This window comes from Pteropus alecto, unplaced genomic scaffold (assembly GCF_000325575.1).
Source record: "Pteropus alecto unplaced genomic scaffold, ASM32557v1 scaffold146, whole genome shotgun sequence".
Taxonomy (NCBI): domain Eukaryota; kingdom Metazoa; phylum Chordata; class Mammalia; order Chiroptera; family Pteropodidae; genus Pteropus; species Pteropus alecto.
In genome coordinates, this window is record NW_006442107.1 from 14,028,802 (window position 1) to 14,049,045 (window position 20,244).

At 35.0% G+C, this 20,244-nt stretch overlaps 1 protein-coding gene and 1 pseudogene across 3 annotated transcripts in view; one reads left to right on the top strand and one right to left on the bottom strand.

Moving 5' to 3' along the window:
• Positions 1 to 3,293: 3,293 nt before the first annotated feature.
• LOC112469367 lies at positions 3,294 to 3,412 on the bottom strand (annotated as a pseudogene).
• A 3,588-nt stretch (positions 3,413 to 7,000) lies between these two features.
• Positions 7,001 to 20,244, top strand: part of RPRD1A (regulation of nuclear pre-mRNA domain containing 1A) — a 61,726-nt gene continuing 48,482 nt past the window's right edge. For all 3 annotated transcript variants that reach the window (XM_006919962.3, XM_015595763.2, XM_015595764.2), the window contains exon 1: positions 7,001 to 7,337. In XM_006919962.3, coding sequence (XP_006920024.1) covers positions 7,187 to 7,337 — 151 coding nt within the window. In that variant the 5' untranslated portion in view covers positions 7,001 to 7,186. The remainder of the gene's footprint in view (positions 7,338 to 20,244) is intronic.

The following is a 20,244-nucleotide window of genomic DNA, read 5'->3' on the forward strand; positions in this document are numbered from 1 at the left end:
TAAGACCATGACCACTCTACCCAGGCCATTTGTCAGTGAACCACCTTGAAGAATAAGGTCTGAGACAAAGATCAGAGCTTGTAAAAGGTGAATTCTCCAAGCTCAACTGCTACACAAACTCACAACATGTGCTGCATCCACCTGAGACCTTTCACTTTGCCTCTGTGGGACTTGGGCGTCAGGAGGTACTGATGCAGGTGATGCTTATGCTACTACTAGCTATGCTGTAAACTATAGTCTTTTGTGTCCCAGGAGTCCAATGTCTTCTGCCATTATCCACGAAACTAGTAACAGGCTAACTTGTAGCTTCTAAATTGGATAAAACCCCAGAACTTCACAGTCTCACAAGATAGTATAAATGAAAAGCAAAAATGAATATAGATACAATAATACAAGGTGTTTCTAGGAATGTGAGAATGGTTGTCCAGGAAACCCATTACTATAGTGTACCATGTCAACAGATTAAAGAGGAAAAAACTTACAATCATAAATCAAAATAATTCAGGATCAAATACATTTTAGCATATTAAAAATAAAATTTTTAAAATTTAGAAAATATAAAAACTTGTCTTCTTGACTATTTCTATTCTATGAAATCAGGGTTTAAGAAAAGCAGAAGAGGGGAGGGGAAATGTGCAGAGAGGAAGGAACTAATGTAGACCAGAAACTACAACTCCAAAAACAGTGGATCTTGAGCCTCTCATAAAAGTACTATAAAAGTATAATGAAAATTAGGTAGCAAATTGCCACAGTTCCATACTTGTCACCATAAGCACTATGTCAATAGCTAGAAAGGATTTTTTCCTTTTTAAGAAATTGGTAAAATATAACAAAATTTACTATTTAACCATTATTAAATCTACAGTTCATTGGTGACACATACATTTACATGTACAAACATCACCACCATCTATCTTTAAAACTTATCCCATACCACATCTCTGTACGCATTGAATAATAATTCCCCATTCTCCCCTCCCCCCATCCCTAGTAACCACAGTCCTACTTTCTGTCTCTATGTATGTATTCTAGGTACATCATATAAGTGGTATCATGCAATATTTGTCCTTTCAAGTCTGGCTTATTTCACTTAGTATAATGTCTAAGTTTCATCCATGTTGTAGCATGTGTCAGAATCTCCTTTTTGAGGATAATATTCCATTGTATGTACATACCACATTCTATTTACCCATTCAGCCATTAATATAGGAGAGTTACTTCCACATTTCTGCCATTGTGAATAATGCTGTTACAATTATGTGTACAAATATCTGAGTCTCTGCCTCGGTTCTTTTGGGTATATACCCAGAAGTGGAATTAGTGAATCATATAATTATATGTTTAATATTTTGAGGAACTGTCATAACATTTTCCACAGCGACTACACCCTATTAAATTCCTACTGTCATGTTTAAGTTTGGCTTAAGTATAAAATTCTGATTCTATTACAACTACTTTAATGCTAAGTAAGATTTGTGAACTGATTTACAAAATTAACCATCATTTGTGAAGTTGTTTCTGAGAGAAAACATCTTCATAGGTTTCTTAGGTTGGCTTAGAAAGTTTTTTTATACTTGGAGATGACAATATTGGAAATACCTAGAATATTTAAATCAGAGCAGTAAACCAGATTTAATGGAACCAGTCTGCCGCCTTGTGGAATTTTAATGAAACTTCCAATTTTGCAAATTTAGAAGACAACTGTAATTTAGAAATAATGGCACTTGTGTTCAACTATTAGGTTTTTTTAAGTGTCACTTTAAAGAACCAGTTTATGTAACATGTCTGTGCAAGCTCTAGATGAAGATAACCAAAATACTGCTAATGAACACAAACATTTGAATAAATGTAAAGGTATTTCTGTTCTTGACTAGGAGGGATGCACGAAAGACATTAATTGAATGGTCATGGAAAAGATTCAAATTGCTTTTCACCAAATAAAAGATTATATATTGCAGGTTTTCTCATGAAAAAATTAAATTTAAAAATATAATTGTCTATAACATGGATGAATCATGAAAACATTATGTTAAATGAGCCAGATACAAGCAAACATTTTATTGTACAGTGTTACCATAAAAAATAAATTTCCATTATAACATAGCTGAAAACATTTGACAAACGAGGGGTTAGAAAGTAAGAAAATAGCATTTGTTAAGGTCTATTGTAGGCTTCTAGATAATTCAATCCTCATGATAACTCTGCAATATAGACCTTTTTAGTTGCATATTGCAGATAAGGAAAATAAATCTCCATAAAATTATTGATTTGATGAAAGTCCTAGGACTAATTGATGTACAGAAGAGACTTAAACTCCTTTTATTGGTCTCTAGAGCCCAAAAATATGGGAGTTCAGGCTGGGCATCCCTATCTTAAAAGAGATTTCCCAATCTGATGTCTGATGTCCTTTTCTTCCATTTCTTTTTAAATATATGATTCCACCATTAGAGATGAGACATATCTCAAGAGCTGTAGGGCTGTCACTTGTGGATGTTTTTCCTTGCATTTACAGGAAAGTACACGGGGTTCTGAATAAGAAAGGCATGGAGTAACAGGATGATTTTCTGCCAAACTGGCTGGGCTGGCTGGGCTGCATCATAAAATGCCAGGCTTTGAACAAAGGAGAACCATCCTAGTATTCTAGGACTTGGCTAGAATATAATCTAATAGTTTTAGAGAAACATTGCCAAAAGAGCATGTTCATAGATGTCGGACCAACAGAATGATAGATCTGAAAACCAGACTCCTACTATGGCCAGATGCTATTGTATGCATATTTTCTTAATTATCAAAACAGGCAAAAATCAATCCTGAAAGTTTCATTCTAGTAAGAATAGGCTGATGATAAGATAACTAAATAAATTACATAGTGCATTAGAAAGTGATATTTTACCGGAAAAAAAGATTACAGAATCAGGATGTTTCTCCTGAACAGGAAAGTCACAAGGAAGTCATTGCTAAATCTAATCGTCAAGTCTCATCCTCATCTTGGTCTATTAGCAGCATTTGACATCATTATTCATACTCTCCTTCAAATACATTCTTTGGTGTTCCAGGGTTCCACACTACTGGTTTCCTCCTATCTCAATAGCTATTCCTTTGGCTATTTTAGCTTATGTCTTATTTCCCCATCCTCTAAATATTCAAATGCCTTTAGTTCAGTCTTTGACCTTCTCTGCCAATCTGTACCACCCTGCTTGGAGATCTCATCCAGTCTCACGATTTTATTCTTTTTTAAATTTATTTATTTATTTATTCATTCATTCATTCATTTATTTGTTTGTTTGTTTCTATGCCTACAGCACCCGGTCTTCCTAGGTGGTCTCCCATCCAAATACTAACCAGGCCTGACTCTGCTTAGCAGCAGAGATCAGAAGGGATCGGGCGTGTTCAGGGTGGCATGGCTGTAGCAGTCTCATGATTTTAAATACTGTCTATAGTCAAACTCCAAAAGTTTTAACTCTAGTCCAGAACTCCTCTGAATGGCAGGCTCTTCAACTGCTTACCCAACATCTCCACTTGTAATTGCAAATGTAATAGGAACTCCTCTTCTTCCACCCTCCTCCCCCACCTCTGCCAAAAAAACAAACAAAAAAAACAAAAAAATCTGCCTTCACACTGTGTCTCTTGTCTCAATTAATGGCAACTTCAGCCTTTCAGTTTGGGTTCAGGCTGAAAACTGAATATCTTAACATCTTCCTTTATTTTTCTTTAACCCCTGCCCCCATAACAGTAAATCTGGCCTGTTCTGCTTGCCAAATATATCCAGAATCCGCCTGCTTTTCATTTCCTGTGTTTCCAGCCTGGTCCAAATCACCATTATCTCTTGCTGATTGTAAGTACTTTGTCTCCCTGCTTCCACTTTTGTCCCCTCTTCCTCAATCTCTTCTTAACACAGCAATTGGAGTGTTTTTTTTTTTTAATTAAAGAGTATATAAGACCATGTCATTTTTCTGTTCCATATTTTCCAACAATTCTCCATCTTAGAGCAAAAGCCAAAGTTTTTTGCAGTGTTTTACAAGGTGCTATATGACCGTTCTTCCCTTTCCCATCTTGTCTTATTCTCCAACTCTGATTCCTCTCCTCTCTGATCACTTCACTCCATATGAGTTCTCCTTGCTGTTTCGTACTGCTGTCCTATGGCCTTTGAGTTAGCTGGTCCATCTGCTTGGAACACCCTGAAATAGCTGCATGGTTCGTGCTTCCTCTCCTTCTGATCTTAAAGTGTCATCTCAGTAAGGCTTTCCCTGGCTAACCAATTAAAAAATTTCAACACACACTACCCCTCCCCCTTTCCTGTTTACTTTTCCCTGTGGCACTTAACCCAACATGCCACGTATTGCACTTATATAGATGCTTTAGTCTTCACCTTTATGTCAACTCTAAAAGCAGCAGAGATTCTTGTTTTATTCATTGCTGTATCCACAGTGCCTGGCTCATACTAGACGTTTAGTATGTCAATGTCCTTCAGCCAAAAACCACGAGGAACACAGCTATAGTTGAACAAATTGGGTTTTTGGTTTGAGGCTTATTGCAATGAGGGAGAATGAACACCAGGGGGAACCATGGAGTAGCTCAATAAGGGGATGTTAGCCAAGGAGCTTTTAGAGCATTTAGGCTTCTGTTTGGTGATTTGGGGAAGGTTACAAGGAAGTGGTGCTTTGCTCTGGATTGGATGCTACCTAATTGCTATGGCTAGAATTTTCAGTATAATGTTAAATAGAAGTGGCAAAAGTACTTATCCTTGTCTTGTTTCTGATCTTAGGGGGAAAACTTTCAATCTTTCACCATTGAGTATAATGTTAGCTGTGGATTTCTCTATACATGTTCTTTGGATTTTTCTATACATGTTCTTTAGTTGAGAAAGATCACTTCTATTCTTACTTCAATGAGTTTTTTTAATCACGAAAAGGTGCTAGATTTTGTCAAATACTTTTTTCCACCACCAATTGAGATGTTCATTTGTTTTTTCCCTTTATTCTATTCATACGATGTATTACATTGATTTTTGTATTTGAACCACCCTTGCATTCTTGGGATATGAATTCCCAAGAATTCCTAAGAATCTCACTTAGTCATGATGTGTAACTCTCTTAATATGATGCTGAATTTTGTTTGCTAGTATTCTGTTAAAGATTTTTGCATCCATATTCATAACAATGTTGATTTATGGTCTCTTCTTGTGATAGCCTTTTTTTTTCTTTTTTTAGGTTGAAGGAGCACATCCTTTTGTTACTTGGTGGCCATTCCAGGAAATCCAAAAATAGTTTATGGGAAAAATGCATTATTTTAACTTTGAGGCTTATATTTGGGAAGACAGAATTAAGAAGTACAATAGAAGGATACAAAATATGAAAACTAAGTCATCATTATCTAAGGGCATAAACAGTCTGAAAACACAGCAATAAGTAACGATGTCAATAAACATAGATCTAACAGCCCGGTGTGAAAAGCTATGGTACACTCATACACGGAATACTGTAGGAATCCAGAGCAGGAGTAGTCAAATTAAACCAAGGAAGACAGAAGAGTTGGTGCTTTGGCTGAGTCACTGAGAACAAAATCTAGCTGGGGAGAGAATGTATAAAATTATAAATAACAGAGACTAGTAGTGTAAGTGCTAAATAAGGCATTCAAGTCAGTAAATGACCCAGAAGGGAACTTCTTACATGCATTGGACTGGTTGGAGAAAAAAAGAAAGTTGGAATTCAAGGTGGTCTTTAAAGTTCAGGTAGAATTGAGAGAGAAAAGAGAGTGAGAAGAGTGGGAATCTCAGGTGAAGACATTATTTGAGAGATGATATGTAGCAATTTGGGTGGCTGCAGAGTTCATGGAAGGCAATACTGTTGAAGATACAGTTAGATCTTGGAAGACAGGTTAAACTCATTAATTTAAAAACTAGACTAAGTAGATTGGATTAAACAAAAGAATGTACAATGGGGTGAGAGAGGAATGTAGAGACAGAAATAGTTACTGGAGTGAAGGGAAGAGAAGGGAGAGTTGGCTCACCTCTTGAGGTATCCGAACCTCAAGGTGTAGTGACATTAGAAACAGGAAAGATCAACTATACTTACAATCAAACGAACAGATAAATACCCATATTTGAAGCCTACTTGTTGCAAAGTTCTTGAACAGTGCTTTTCAAAAGATGATTTAGGAATTCCAGTGGTTTCTTATGTATCTTTCTTGAAGTTTCTTATATTAATATTTAGGATGTGACAGTATGCTTCCTTTGCGAACTATCATAGTTAAAACAAGTACTACGGCAAATGTGCTGGATTAATTATGAGATTTCTGAAATTAATTTTGTTATATAAGTGATACATGAATACATTCTTAAAAAAATGTAAGCAATATAGACACAATTTAGGAGCTCCAATTGTGATCCTCTCTCTGACATCACTAGTAATGTAGTCTGTATTCTAGACCTTTTGCTATCCATTAACATACTTAGGAATTTATGTAAAATATACACTTTCATAAAACAAATATTGTACTATACTTTTCATTCTGCAGCTTAAAAAAACCCTAATCCATTGGATTTATTCAGCTTTTAAATTGCTGCATGTATACTGTAATGTGGAGTATTACAATTAATTCAGCAATTTACCTGCTGCGAATATCCCAGCCGGAATAACTAACTAATATAGACGGTATATGCAAACATGCTGGTGTTTCCCTAGCATTGACAGTAATTAGAGAAACTACAGGGTCATAGGGAATGTGTATTTTAAAATATAATATATTATGCCAAATAGTCTTCCAAAATGCCTGTACCAATTTATGCGCCTGTGTAGATTTTTAATCACTCCTTTCTTGGTACAGCTAGTTTCTCCCTCCCGCCCCCAGATGGTTCTGGGAGGGGGGGAAACCCCGCCCAACCTCTGGCTCAAGCCCAGGCGGCACGCCCCGGTCCACCTCCCGGGCGCTGGTTTGGGCCTGCCCATTCCGCCCGGAGGTCCGGCGTCTTGGCCGCTCCCCTTCCGAGGGCGGGGCGTGGGTGGGCCGTGACGTCACTGCCGGCCGGACGCCATCTTGCTGGATTGCGGCCGGTCTTGGATGTAGTGGCGCGGTGGTGAGGGCGTGGGGGAGGGTGGGGTGAGTGGGCGAGGCCGCGGCGAGTGCGGCGAAACTCTCCTCCCCTCAGCCCCACCGCGTGGGACGGCGTGAACGCGGTGCTGGAGGGATGTCCGCCTTCTCAGAGGCGGCGCTGGAGAAGAAGCTGTCGGAGTTGAGCAACTCGCAGCAGAGTGTGCAGACCTTGTCCCTGTGGCTCATCCACCACCGCAAGCACTCGCGGCCCATCGTCACCGTGTGGGAGCGGGAACTGCGTAAAGGTGAGTCGCCCGCGCCCCGCCACCCGGCCTGTTCCCTGGCGCTACCGGGACCCCCTGCCCCGCTCCACGGGAAACAGTCTCGCAGCGACCCCAGCTCCCCGCTGCCTGACGCCCCCTGCCCCGCGCTCCCGGCTCCCAGGTTTCGGCGGTCCGGCGGCTTGCGGGAGCAGTGTGCGCTGCGCTTCCGCACCGTCGGCGCTTGAGAGGTATTGCTGAATAAAGGAACGAAGGATTAAAAAAGAACTTCTATTTTAACACAAAAACAGTAACCAGGGGCTCAGGATTCCGCACCTAATTAGGGCCAGAAATTCAGGCAGTCTATTTTTTTTTTTCTTTCTGCACAGCAGTAATGGAGACTGGGGAGGTAGATGATAGGTAGGGAAATGGAAAGGAAAAGATTGGTGTGGGTTCGGGAATTACTGCCGTCATTTCTATAACGCATCAGCTTAATCTTGTAAAATTAATAGGGGAATCAGAGTTTTAGAACTGGGGAGTCTAAAAGAAGATGTGTGATTCAGTGGAAAGACCCCTGAATTTATAAATTTTAGAGGACCTGCATTGAGCAGATTTCTTGATTTTGGGATTGTAGTTACCTCACCTGAATATGAAGGAGTTGAATTAAGTAATCGAAGGTCTTTTCGTGCGTCTAGGGCAGCGTCTGTATTTTGCAAGACCTAATGCTTCTGTAAATGAACTTAACTTTTTTGAACATGGGTGTGCTGTCACTAAAATATCCAGAATCAAGTCACTTCTGCAGAGCATCTTTTTCTGTAAGAACTGATTGTGCGTTAGTACCACTAAAAAAAATTCATTTGTTTAGTGCGAGTTTATATCTTAATTCTTAATTCATTGAGTAGAGAGCGGGCACTCTTCATTGTTTCAAACATTCTGATGTAGCGATATGATGGTTATTAATTAACAGTTTAAACAAAGCGTTATTAATCAAAATAGATGCCTTCGTATACTGACCCATATGAAAGCTATATGATGTATTAATATGAGAGGCAGATGTGGCATTGCCTATATAGAATGTAGAGAAATTTCCCTTTTGTGTTTGCTTGTGGTTAATTCGGTAGAAGAAATTGATATAGAGCTTTGTGTGTGTGTGTATTGGCTCTCATGGAGGAATTTATCTTCTGAGAGTGGCCAGAAAAGTTTGAGAAACCTAGATATAAAGATGTGGGAAATAGCTGAGAACTTTGAGAAGGCAGGAATTGTCTTCGCTTCCTAGATTTCAAGATTTCAATATCAGCAACAGGTTTGTTCTTTTATTTCTTTATTTTTTCCCTTTGGAAAGAGCATTTAAAAATGCATATAATCGATAAAGGACTGATACCAGACTATTTTAAGAACTACTACAAATCAGAAAAATGGTGTCAATAGAAAAATGGCAACACTGTTAAAGGCATTTCATGCAAGAGACTACCTGAAAGGCCAATAAATGATACTTAATCTTATTAATCAAGAAAAAATAGACCAGTAGGATACCACTCTATATTTTTTAGTTTGCAAAATTAAAAAACTATGACGATACCAAGAATTATTGAGGATGAGGAAAAACGGGAACTTTCTCACACTGCTGTTTGGAGTGTGAAAAGATCAACTTAGGAACCTCTAATGAAGTTGAAAGTATGTATTCTTTGACCTAGTAGTTCTCTTTCTAGAAATATATCGTAGAAACTAATACCTGTGCTCAAGGAATTGTGTTTATTGCTGCTCGTTAATAATAAAATTAGAAACAGTTTAAACATCTCATTAGTTAAGAGTATGGACAAGTATATTGTGATATTCATACAATATACTGCTATCCAGCAGTTTTCATGAATGAACCAGAGCTACATGAAACATGCTTGAATTAAAAAACAAATAAGCAAACTGTTGCACTAACAAAGCAAGGTGCACACCAGTATGTCACTTAGTAAAGTTTGAAAACATGGAAAACATTACTCTGTGTTTTTTACAGATACCTATAGTTGCAGTTAAAACATGCATATAATGATTAACACCATATTCTAAGATAGTGCTTACTGTAAGGGAGAGAGGAAATAAAAATGGATTGGTATTATCTTATATTTCACATTTTTAAAAAAAGCTTGATAGCACTGGGGGAAATGATGTGTTATTACTTGATTTGGGTCATGTTTCCATATGTGTAAATGCTTCATAATTAGGAAAACAAAAAAGGCATAAAATAGATGTTTTGGGTAGAGAGTGTTGGGTGTAGATGGTGATGATAGTAAGAGTAGTAATAGTGGTGATGATGATCATGGTGATACTGATGCTACTGGCAGTTCTCTCACTTTTGGTCTGTGATTATCAGCCAGGGGTTTCCTTTTCTTGACACATGACTTGTGCCTCTGTAGGATATAGTCTTTGTATTCTCCCCACTCTGCACTTTGGCTCATCATTTTAGGATCCTCCATCTCCTATAGCATAGTGATAATGACAATAATTTATTGACTACCAGCCATCTTACTATAATATCTTGAATCTTCACATTATCTCTGCAAAATAAATATTTATGAAAGGAATTGATCAAATTTGAAATAAAGAACTCGAGACATAAACTAAGGATAATTGGTTGAACATTTTGTACTAAGATAGACAAAAATGTGCTTTTGGTAGGAAAAAGTACTGTTTAAAATATAAGACTGAGTAGGTAAAATATGTCAGACATGGTAATCATTCAGTTATGAAGATTTCCCCTCTTTTTCTATCTGCTTTATCTTTGTCTCCCTTAAAGAAAGAGTTTCTGTTTGAAGGGATATACCTCAAGGCTTTTAGGAAGACTCAGTAGCTATAATTTCCTATAGTTGTAAAACCATCACCACAATTTTAGAACACTTTCATCACCCAAAAAGAATCTCCATGCCTTTTAAGCCATCATCCCGCCCCCGCCCCCCAAACCCTCCTACCTTCCCCAGCCCACCACACATTTGCTTCGTTTCTATAGATTTGCCTATGCTTAGCATTTCATTAAATGGAATCATACAATATGTGGTCTTTTGTGACTGGCTTCCTTTGGTTGGCATGTTTTCCAGGCTTATTCTTGTTGTAGCATCTATCAATACTTTATTCCTTTTGACGGCCAAATAATCATTGTATGAATTTTTTCTTTCATCAATTGGTAGGCATTGGGTTGTTTCTACTTTTAGCTACTATGAATAATACTGCTGCAAGTTTTTATGTGAACATGTTTTCATTTTTCTTGGATAGATACCTATGAGTAGAATTGCTAGGTCATGTAGGAACTCTGTATAACCTTTTGAGGAACTGCCAGCTATTTTCAACAGTGACTGCATCATTATACATTGCTAATAGCAGTGCATGAGGATCCAGTTTCTCCACATCTCCACCAACACTTGTTATTATCTTTTTTTTTTTTAATAGCCACCCTATTGAGTGTAAAGTGGTATCTCATTAGGGTTTTGAGTTGCATTTCTCTGATGGCCAGAGATGTTGAGCATATTTTCATATGCTTATTGGCCATTTGTATGCCATCTTTGGAGAAATGTCTATTCAGATCCTTGCCTATTTTTAATTTGGGTTACTTGTCTTTTTATTATTGAGTTATAAGTGTTCTTTATGTATTCTAGATTCAAGTCCCTTATCAAATTCATGACTTGCAAATATTTTCTCCCACTCAATGCATTGTCTTTTTGCTTTCTTAGTAATATGTTCTGCAGGTAATTGTTTTAATCTCTAAATGACTCGCTACTAGTCTAAATTATAAAACTGTTAATATACATCATTAAGTTATGTAACTTTTATTGCTATAGAAATAATGACCATGAACATAACAGAATGTATAGAATAGTGGTGATATTTGTACTCTTTTATATACATACAAACACAGAAACAATAACTAGAATCTCTGCAAGAATTGAAGAAAATAGGAGGAAATTTTTTTGCAGTTGATTAATGCTGCTTTCACTAGTCTAGTCAAATGAATCCTTTACACCACCCTCTTGTATGTTACTCATATTTGAGTCTTAACAAAATCATAATTGCCTCAACTCTTTGGAGTATATTAATTCACTCTCTTTATGTGTCAAGCATTGGATTTTGCAATGATTAAAAAAAACAAAGTTTTTATTATATGTTGCATATATTTCAATAAAAAATGAAAAGCAAGTTTCTCCCTGCCTTCATAGAATTTATACTTTCATAGGGAGGGCAAAATATAAACAAGTAATTTTGCGTTAAGTCTATTATAGAAGGAAAACCTTAAGTAGTTAAGATGGTAAGGGAAATCATCTCTGTAGGGTGACTTTTAATAAAATACCTCTTTGAACCAGCTATTTCAGCTACTGGGAATATCTAAAGATGCTGAGGTGAAAAAGCTTGGGATGCAAAGAGCCAAACCTGGGAATGTTCAGCCCTTGAATGCTTGTTACTGTTTTCCTGAAACTAGCAACAATTAAATGTTAGATTGAAGTTTAGATTTTCCTTGTATTTGTAATCATTTGTTAAAAATTATTACCTTTTTATCAATGAACTGTATTAGACATCTTTCAGGGAACTAATTATCACTTCATAGTGTACTGTGGATTGGGGGGTTATATGTTGATTATGTAGTAGAGAGTGGGCTCCTTTGGGTGGTTTTCGTTTTTCAGTTTTTAGCCTCCATAACCCCAATATTATTGCCTTTGATGAAGGTTCTTAAATATGTTGAATTAACATTTATATTAATGAACATGATTTTTGGTTTGTAAGAGATGCTAACATAAGTACTGTGTATTCTTAGTTGCTCTAATTTATTTGATTTTAGAAATAGAAAAGACAAATTTTTATTTGATTTAAAAAGTAACAATATAAATTCTTAAAATGAAGGGATTCCATTTTGAATTGATAATCAGTGGCTTTTATATTGTCTGATACTGTTATTTGCTTCTCTTTTAGAGTTAGAGTTGAACAAGTAAATTAGAGTGTCTATATTTTGTAAGTTTTTATACTTAAAAGTATTTGGTATTCTCAAACTACGTGACTTTTATGAACCCCCATGTAGACATTACCCAGCAGTTAAACTCTTTGTTAACAACTTCGAAAAGTTAATTTCTTAAAATATCATTAAATATCCAGCCAATATTTGTTTCCTTGATTGTCTCACATCTTTTTTTTTTTTTTTTTTTTAGCCATTGTTTAAAATCAGGATCCAAGTGAAGTTCCTTCTTTGCATTTGCTTATTACATTCCTTAAGTTCCATTATGTCTATGGACTCCCTCTGTCTTTTATTTTAAAATTATTCTTTGAAAAAAACAAATTGGTTGGTCTGTACAAATTCTCATGGTCCAGACCAGGAATTCTTAGATTGTATGCTTTAAGATCCCTTTACTCTCTTAAAAATTTGAAGAACCCCAAATAGTTCATTTATGTGGGTTATATCTATTGGTAGTTATATTCAAAATTAAAATATTTAAATATATTTTAATATTTCTTGAAAAACTGCAAAACTAAATTGATTTTATGTTAACATAAAATAACATTTTTAGTGAAAAATAACTAATTTCTAAAAATTATTTGAGAAAGGAGTGATTGTGTTACATTTTGCAAATCTTTGTGTCTTAGTTGAAGACAGCTGGATTCTTGTATCTGCTTTTGCATTCAGTCTTGCTGTATTGTGTGTCTTATGACCTCTGGAATACACCATTGTGCACATGGAAGAGAATGAGAGTGAAAAAGTTCATATTGTGAAATAGTTCTGACTTCATGGATCCCTTGAAAGTGTCTTGAGGACTTCCAGGATCCACAGACCCTATACTGAGAAATAGACCATTTCCTGTAAATTGGTGGTTAGATTAAGAGGCTAGGACACATTGCGTGCCTTAAGCAGACGTGTTCCCTCTGAAATAAATTCATGAAATTTCCTTTTGGCCTATAATGTAATTTTCTTTAGGTTCTCTTTACTATGACTTAAAGGGCTATTTTTAAAAAATTGATGATTTGTCATTTTTTGCTGCTGCAAAATTTAAGCAAATTTTCTTAAATTTCTAATTAAAATAAAGGTGCGCTCCTACATTAAACAAACATAATATGATAACTTATAATTTTATAGGTGTATTTTTAGATAAAAGGGACTTTTCATTTGGAATCTAAAAAGAAGAGTTTTTCCTGTTGGGGACCTTTATTCAGCAGATACTTGTTGAGCTTCCTGCTCTGTTGCTAGACAAGGATGATTCAGCAAATGAGAGACACATAACTGTCTTCATGGAATTACGTATCAGTCAGGGAAACTGACCCTACCAAACTAGAAACTGCACAGTGATAGAGAAGAAAAATATAACCGAGAAACTCATCAGTTTAGACAATCAGGGAAGGCTTCTTTGATTCAAAATTTGAAGTTATGAGTAGAATTTACTAGGAGCTGTACAAAGTATATAGACATAAGTTTTTACTGTGGCTTTAGTCATTTGAATGTGGTCTTACGTAGAACAAATATTATTTGACATTTTAAGTATAACATTTCATAGCTCCTGTTTGGAATTAGGCAGGATAAGAAACATTTTAGAAAAACTTTTAATGTTTTTTCTACAAAGAATTTTAAGTAATTTAAGATTGCAGTAAGAATTATAGTGATGAATTATTTATTTAGTCACCTTGCTGTCATAGGTTTTTTGGTCATTTTTGGTTCTCTAGCATAACTTTTGGCTGCCATCAGATACTTGTTAGTCTTGTTCTTTTTATATTTCCTTAGTCCTTTCTCTCTATAATAACCTAGAAATTAAGAAAACAATTCACCATGCTTATTTTATACTAAATGCTTGGATTTTCCAGGTGTATTTAAAAAATATATATATTTTAGTAGGTTATAACACATGCATATTACAAAAGGCAAAAAGGTTATAAAGAGATGAGTAAGGCTCTTTCCCATTCCTCTTCCCTACCCACTCATTTTCCCTACCCAGAATCAGTCTGTTAACAGTTTATATATTCTTCCAGAATTCTTTGCATATACAGTCATATACTTGTTATAATTTCTTTCTCTTTTAAACAAATGGTAAAGTATGATATAGACTTTTCTACATAATAAAAGAGTTGAGAGCAGGTATTCAAACAAATACTTTTGTAAGAATGCTGATAGCATTGTTCTTCACAGTCCCCAAAAGGTGGAAACAACCTGAATGTCCATCAACAGGTGAATGGATTTAGGTGGTATATCTATCTATACAATGAAATATTATTCAGCCATAAAAAGGAATCAAGTTCTGATACATGCTACAGTATAGATGTACCTGGAAAATATGCTAAGAGAAAAAGCCAGACACATAATGTCACATATTATATGATTCCATTTATCTGAAGCATTTAGAATAAATTAATCCACAGAGACAGAAAGTAGTTGCTAGAGGATGGGGAGAGGGGAGGAATGGGGACTAAATGACTTTAATGGGTATGAGGTCATCTTTCGGGGAGCGACAAAAATGTTTTGGGACTAGATACTGGTGATGATTGCACAGCCTTATGGATGCACTAAATGCCCCTGAATTATATACACTTTAACATGGTTAATTTTATGTTGTGTGAATTTCTCCCCAATTAAAAATGTTATAAACACCTTGCACTTTTATGTATCTGTGTGTGTTTATATACTCTTCCCTTTTCATGTTTCTGCTTTGTGTTCTAGCCTTGAAACTGTGGTGTCAGTTCCTCTCTGCCGCTTTCCCCATCTTCTCTAGGAAGAATTAATTGTTCTTCCATTTATAGATCCTCTATTTTGGGGGATGAATTTTCTTTTTTTTTGAATTCCAGTTAGCATTCTAAATTTATAACAGTCTAGTTTGGATTGCTGTGAACTTATCTTCAATAGCATTCAAAAACTCTTCCTATATAGCTTTCTCCCCCCTTTATATTGTTATAAATTACATCTTTATATGTTATGTACCCATTAACAGACTTAAAATTATTGTTTTATGCACTTGTCTTTCAAATCATATAGGGGAAAAAATGGAATTACAAACCAAAAAATAATACTGGCTTTTATATTTACTTATGTAGTTACATTTACTAATATTCTTTATTTCTTTATATGGCTTCTAGTTACTATCTGATGTCCTTGCATTTCCGCCTGACAGACTCCCTTTAGCATTTCTTGTAGGACAGGTCTACTGGTGACAGATTTCATCAGCTTTTTTTTAGTTTGAAACATCTTAATTTCTCCTTTATTATTGAAAGATAGTTACACCAGACCAAAACATTCTTGGATGACAGTTTTTTTCTTTCAGTAGTTTAAATATGGCATCTCACTGCTTTCTCTTCTGTATGGTTTCTGGTGCGAAATTGGCTGTTAATCTTATGGAGGCTCTCTTGTATACGACAAGTCAGTTCTTGTTACTTTCTAAATTCTTTGTCTTTTGACAGTTTGATTATAATGTGTCCCGGTGTAACTTTCTGAGTTTATCCTACTTGGAGCTTGTTGAGCTTCTTGAGCTTCTAGGATTTATAGATTCATATATTTCCTAAAATTTGGGGAGTTTTTGACCATTATTTATTCAAGTATTTTTTCTGCACCCTCTCTTCTTCTTGGACTCTTACAATGTATATATTTGTCAGCTTGGTGGTGTTCATTGTTTTACATTTTGCTCCCCAGACTCCATTTCAATGATCTTATCTTCAAATTTAGAGATTCTCCCTACTCTGACATTTTCTGTGGTGCCACCTCGCAAGTACTTTTTACTGCTATTATAGCATTTATTATACTCTATTTTATTCTGTGTTGAGCTTATTATTAAGGGGGGTACTGAGCCTATTCCTTTGTTCCTTCAGAACCTAGCTCACACTAGATACTTAGTAAATACATGTTAAATGAGTTATTGAATGAATGTTGGAAAGTGTGTAGAATCAGACATCTGGAGGTGAAAGGAGTATTGCAGAATATTTTGCTATTTCTTTTAAAAATATGTCTGATTTAAGAACTTATGACATTTTAAGGCAAATAATGAACTTTAGTTATAAACATTTCCCTTATTGAGAAAAACTTAAAATTGTTTAGCTTTTTCAATCTATCATTATTTTGCTCTTCTCATATTTATTCATTCATCAAGAAATGGTTCTTGATGTGGTCAATAGATTCTTGTTGGTACATCACCAAGACCTTTTTAGGGATTAAATGAGTCATGAGGTAAAAATTATTCCCATGATGCTACTAAGACAGCCCTCCCCCATAATGCTACTAAGACCTTTTTCACTGTGTTAACATGTGTTTTGATGGTATAAAAGCAGATGTGGATAAAAATTGTTAATGCCTAATTGTTAATGAAGGCAGAGATAGCAAACTGTACTAGTAGTCATTTTATTTTTCACACCACACACTGACAGTTAAAAAATATGTCACTTAATGACTGTTCATCAAACCAGCTCAAATTATTATGTTAAATCTTGACCCTTGAGTGCATATCTTTTTGTGTGTGTGTGCCCGCATTTTTTCATTATGCTAAAATATGAATAAAATTTAACCTTTAAATTTTAACATTTTAACCTTTTTTCTTTATTTTTATTGCAGTAAACATAAATACATAAATTTACCCTTTTAACCAATTTTTAATTGTACAGTTCAGCAGCATTAAGTCCATGCACATTGTTTTGTAATCATCATCACCATCTATCTCCAGAACTTTTTTCATTTTCCCAAACTGAAACTCCATACCCATTAAACAGTAACTCCCCAGTCCCTGGCAACCACCCTTCTACTTTCAGTCTCTGTGAATTTGACTACTCTGAATACCTCTTATAAGTGAAATCATACAATTTTTTCTTTTGCAACTGGCTTATTTAACTTAGCATAATGTCTTCTAGGTTTATCCACGTTGTAGCATGTGTCAGAATTTCCTTCCTTTTAAATGCTGAATAATATTTCATTGTATGTATATACCACATTTTATTTATTCATTTGTCGATGACACTAGGGTGGCTTCCACCTTTTGGCTGTTGTGCATAGTGCTGCTGTGAACATGGGTGAACAAATATGTTTGATCCCTTCTTCAGTTCTTTTGAGTATGTACTCAGAAGAGCAATTGTTGAATCTTATGGTAATTCTGTGTTTAATTTTTACACTGTTCTCCACAGTGGCTGTACCATTTAATATTCTTACTTGCAGTACATCAGGGTCCCAATTTATACACATGCTTATTTCAAAAAAGCCATCTTAATGGCTGTGGAATGGTATCTGCTTATGGTTTTACTTTGCATTTCCATAATGACTAGTGTGACTATATATACAAGGGTTTATTTCTGGGCTCTCTATTCTGTTCCATCGTCTATATAGCTGCTCTTATGTCTCTGTCATATTATAGTTGACCCTTGAATAATGCAGGGGTTAGGGGTACTTACCCCTAGCACAGACAGTAATCCACATAAAACTTTCAACTCCCCAAAAACTTTACTAATAGCCTGCTAATGACTGGAAGCCTTATTTATTGGATAGTCAACACATACTTTGTATATTATATGTATTATATGCTGTACTTTTACAATACAGTAAGCTCGAGGAAAGAAAATGTTAAGAGAATCATAAGGAAGAGAAAATACATTTACAGTATCTATTTTTTTTAATTAGCATATAAGTAGACCTACGCTATTCAAACCTGTTTTGTTCAAGGGTCAACTGTATTCTGATAACTATAGCTTTCTAGTAAGTTTTGAGATTAGGAAATACAAGTCTTCCAATTTTAATTTTCTTTTTGAAGATTGTTTTAGCTATTTGGATCACTTGAGAATCTATATGCATATTAGGATGGGTTTTTCTTTTTCTGCAAAAATGCCATTGGGAATTTGATAGGGATTGCATTTAATCTGTGAGTCCCTAGTAGTGTTATGTTAATAATAATATTAAGTCTTGCAAGTCATGAACATGGGATGTATTTCAATTTATTTGTCTTTTATTTCTTTCAGCAGTGTTTTATAGTTTTCAGTGTACAGTGTACGTTCTTACCTTTCTTTGGTTAAATTTATTTTAAAGTATTTTATTGTTTTTGATATGATTGTAATTGGAATCGTTTTCTTAGTTTCCTTTTTGGATTGTTCATTGTTAGTTTATAGAAGTGCAACTGATTTTTGAATGTTGATTTTGTATGCTTCAACTTTGCTGAATATGTTTGTTAGCTCTAACAGTTTTTTCACGAATCTGTAGGTTTTCTACGAAAATGTCATCTGTGAACAGAGGTCATTTAACCTCTTTTATTTCTTTTTCTTGCTTAGTTGCTATGGCTACAATTTCAAATACTGTGTTAAATAAAAGTGGTGAAAGTGGACATCCTCTTGTTTCTGATCTTAGGGGGACAGCTTTCAGTCTTGCTATTAAATATGATGTTGGTTGTGAGTACATATCTCTTTAATACTCTGTGTGACAAAATAGGAAGTATACGTAAAGTACTAGGTATGAACATTCTGGAGGAAGTACGCTTGTGTGATTGAATTGTAGTGAAACCAGCACTTTTTTTCATGGAGCAACATTTTTATTTGGGAGGATAAAAAGACTGATGGAGAAACTGTGGTTATTCAGACATGGTATTTGGCAGATGTTTTCTCAAAAATGAATGTGTAGTGAGCCTGTTTCATTGAGGAAGACAACTGGCAGTATTTGTTGCCCTTTGTGAAGTTCAACGTTTCAAGCAAAAATTAGAATTTTGGAAAATTCTCATCTGCCACCAGGAGTCTGACAACTTTCCAATATTTTTTAACACTTTTCCAATGAAATCAATACTATTTACAAATGTGATTTTTGATACTGTCTAATTTAACGTTTAAACAATTGGAATGTTTGTATAACTTAGTGAACCAGTGTTGCAGAATTATGCATGAGTAGAAAAGCCATTCAAAGAGCATGGTCAACCAAAGGATTTTAATATGACAAAGAATTTTAAAAGTTCGATGTTTTCAGATTTCCTGTTATAATTAGAATCTTTTAAAAACCACAACTTGTTGGATTTTTATGTAGTTTCAAAGGATAATCACAATTATCTTTAAAGACTCTTAGAACTTTCTCTAACCAGTTGTATATCTGAGCAAGGCCTACTTTTTTCCATTACTTCCGCCAAACAATATTTCATGATATATTTCATAGAGAAGCAGATATGAGAATCTAGCTGTATTCTTTTGAGCTGGAGATTTATTGAAGTGTAAAACAATATGACTCTTCTCATTTTTAGTTTTGGAAATATATTTTTTTAAACAAATGTTATTTATTTTAATATGTAATTTTTTCTATTGCTTTTGAGTGAACTAATATGTATTTTTAAAATTCATTTATTTTAATTTCTAATAAATATTGATAGATGCAACCTGTGTGAATAAAAGCTCTTTGGAGTTCTCTATAATTCTAAGAGTATGTACGGGTTTCGAAACCAGAAAATTTGAGAACTACTCTGATAAATAGAGACCATAAGTGCTTTACATTAATTTTGTTTTGTTTAATCTTAATCTTGCCTAATTTACTGTAGTAATTGTTATAGTTTTTAAAACTTTAGCTTTCAGATCCTTTTGGAGTTAATAAAATTGCTATTAATGTCTATAAATAAATATGTAGAGTAAATACTGTGTGAAGTTTCTTCCAACTACCCTCTTCTGGGAGTGCTTGAAATTGGAGGTCTTAATGTGAAATTTTAAAAAATACTGTTTATTTTTAGATAATTGTAGTTTCACATCTGGTTTAAGAAATAATGCAGAGAGATCTTGTTTACCCTTGCCAGTTTTCCCCAATGGTAACATCGCGTAGAATTGTGAATTTCTAATTCTTCCTGTGTTTATTATCCAGAATCCTTCTATAACAGGGTTTCTCAAAAAAGTGATCCCCAGACTGCACCATTAATATTATCTGATAATTTGTTGGAAATGCAAATTGTTGGGCCCTACTGCAGAACTATATCAAAAGTTATGTGGGTAGGAACCTGTAATCTATGTTTTAACAAGCCCT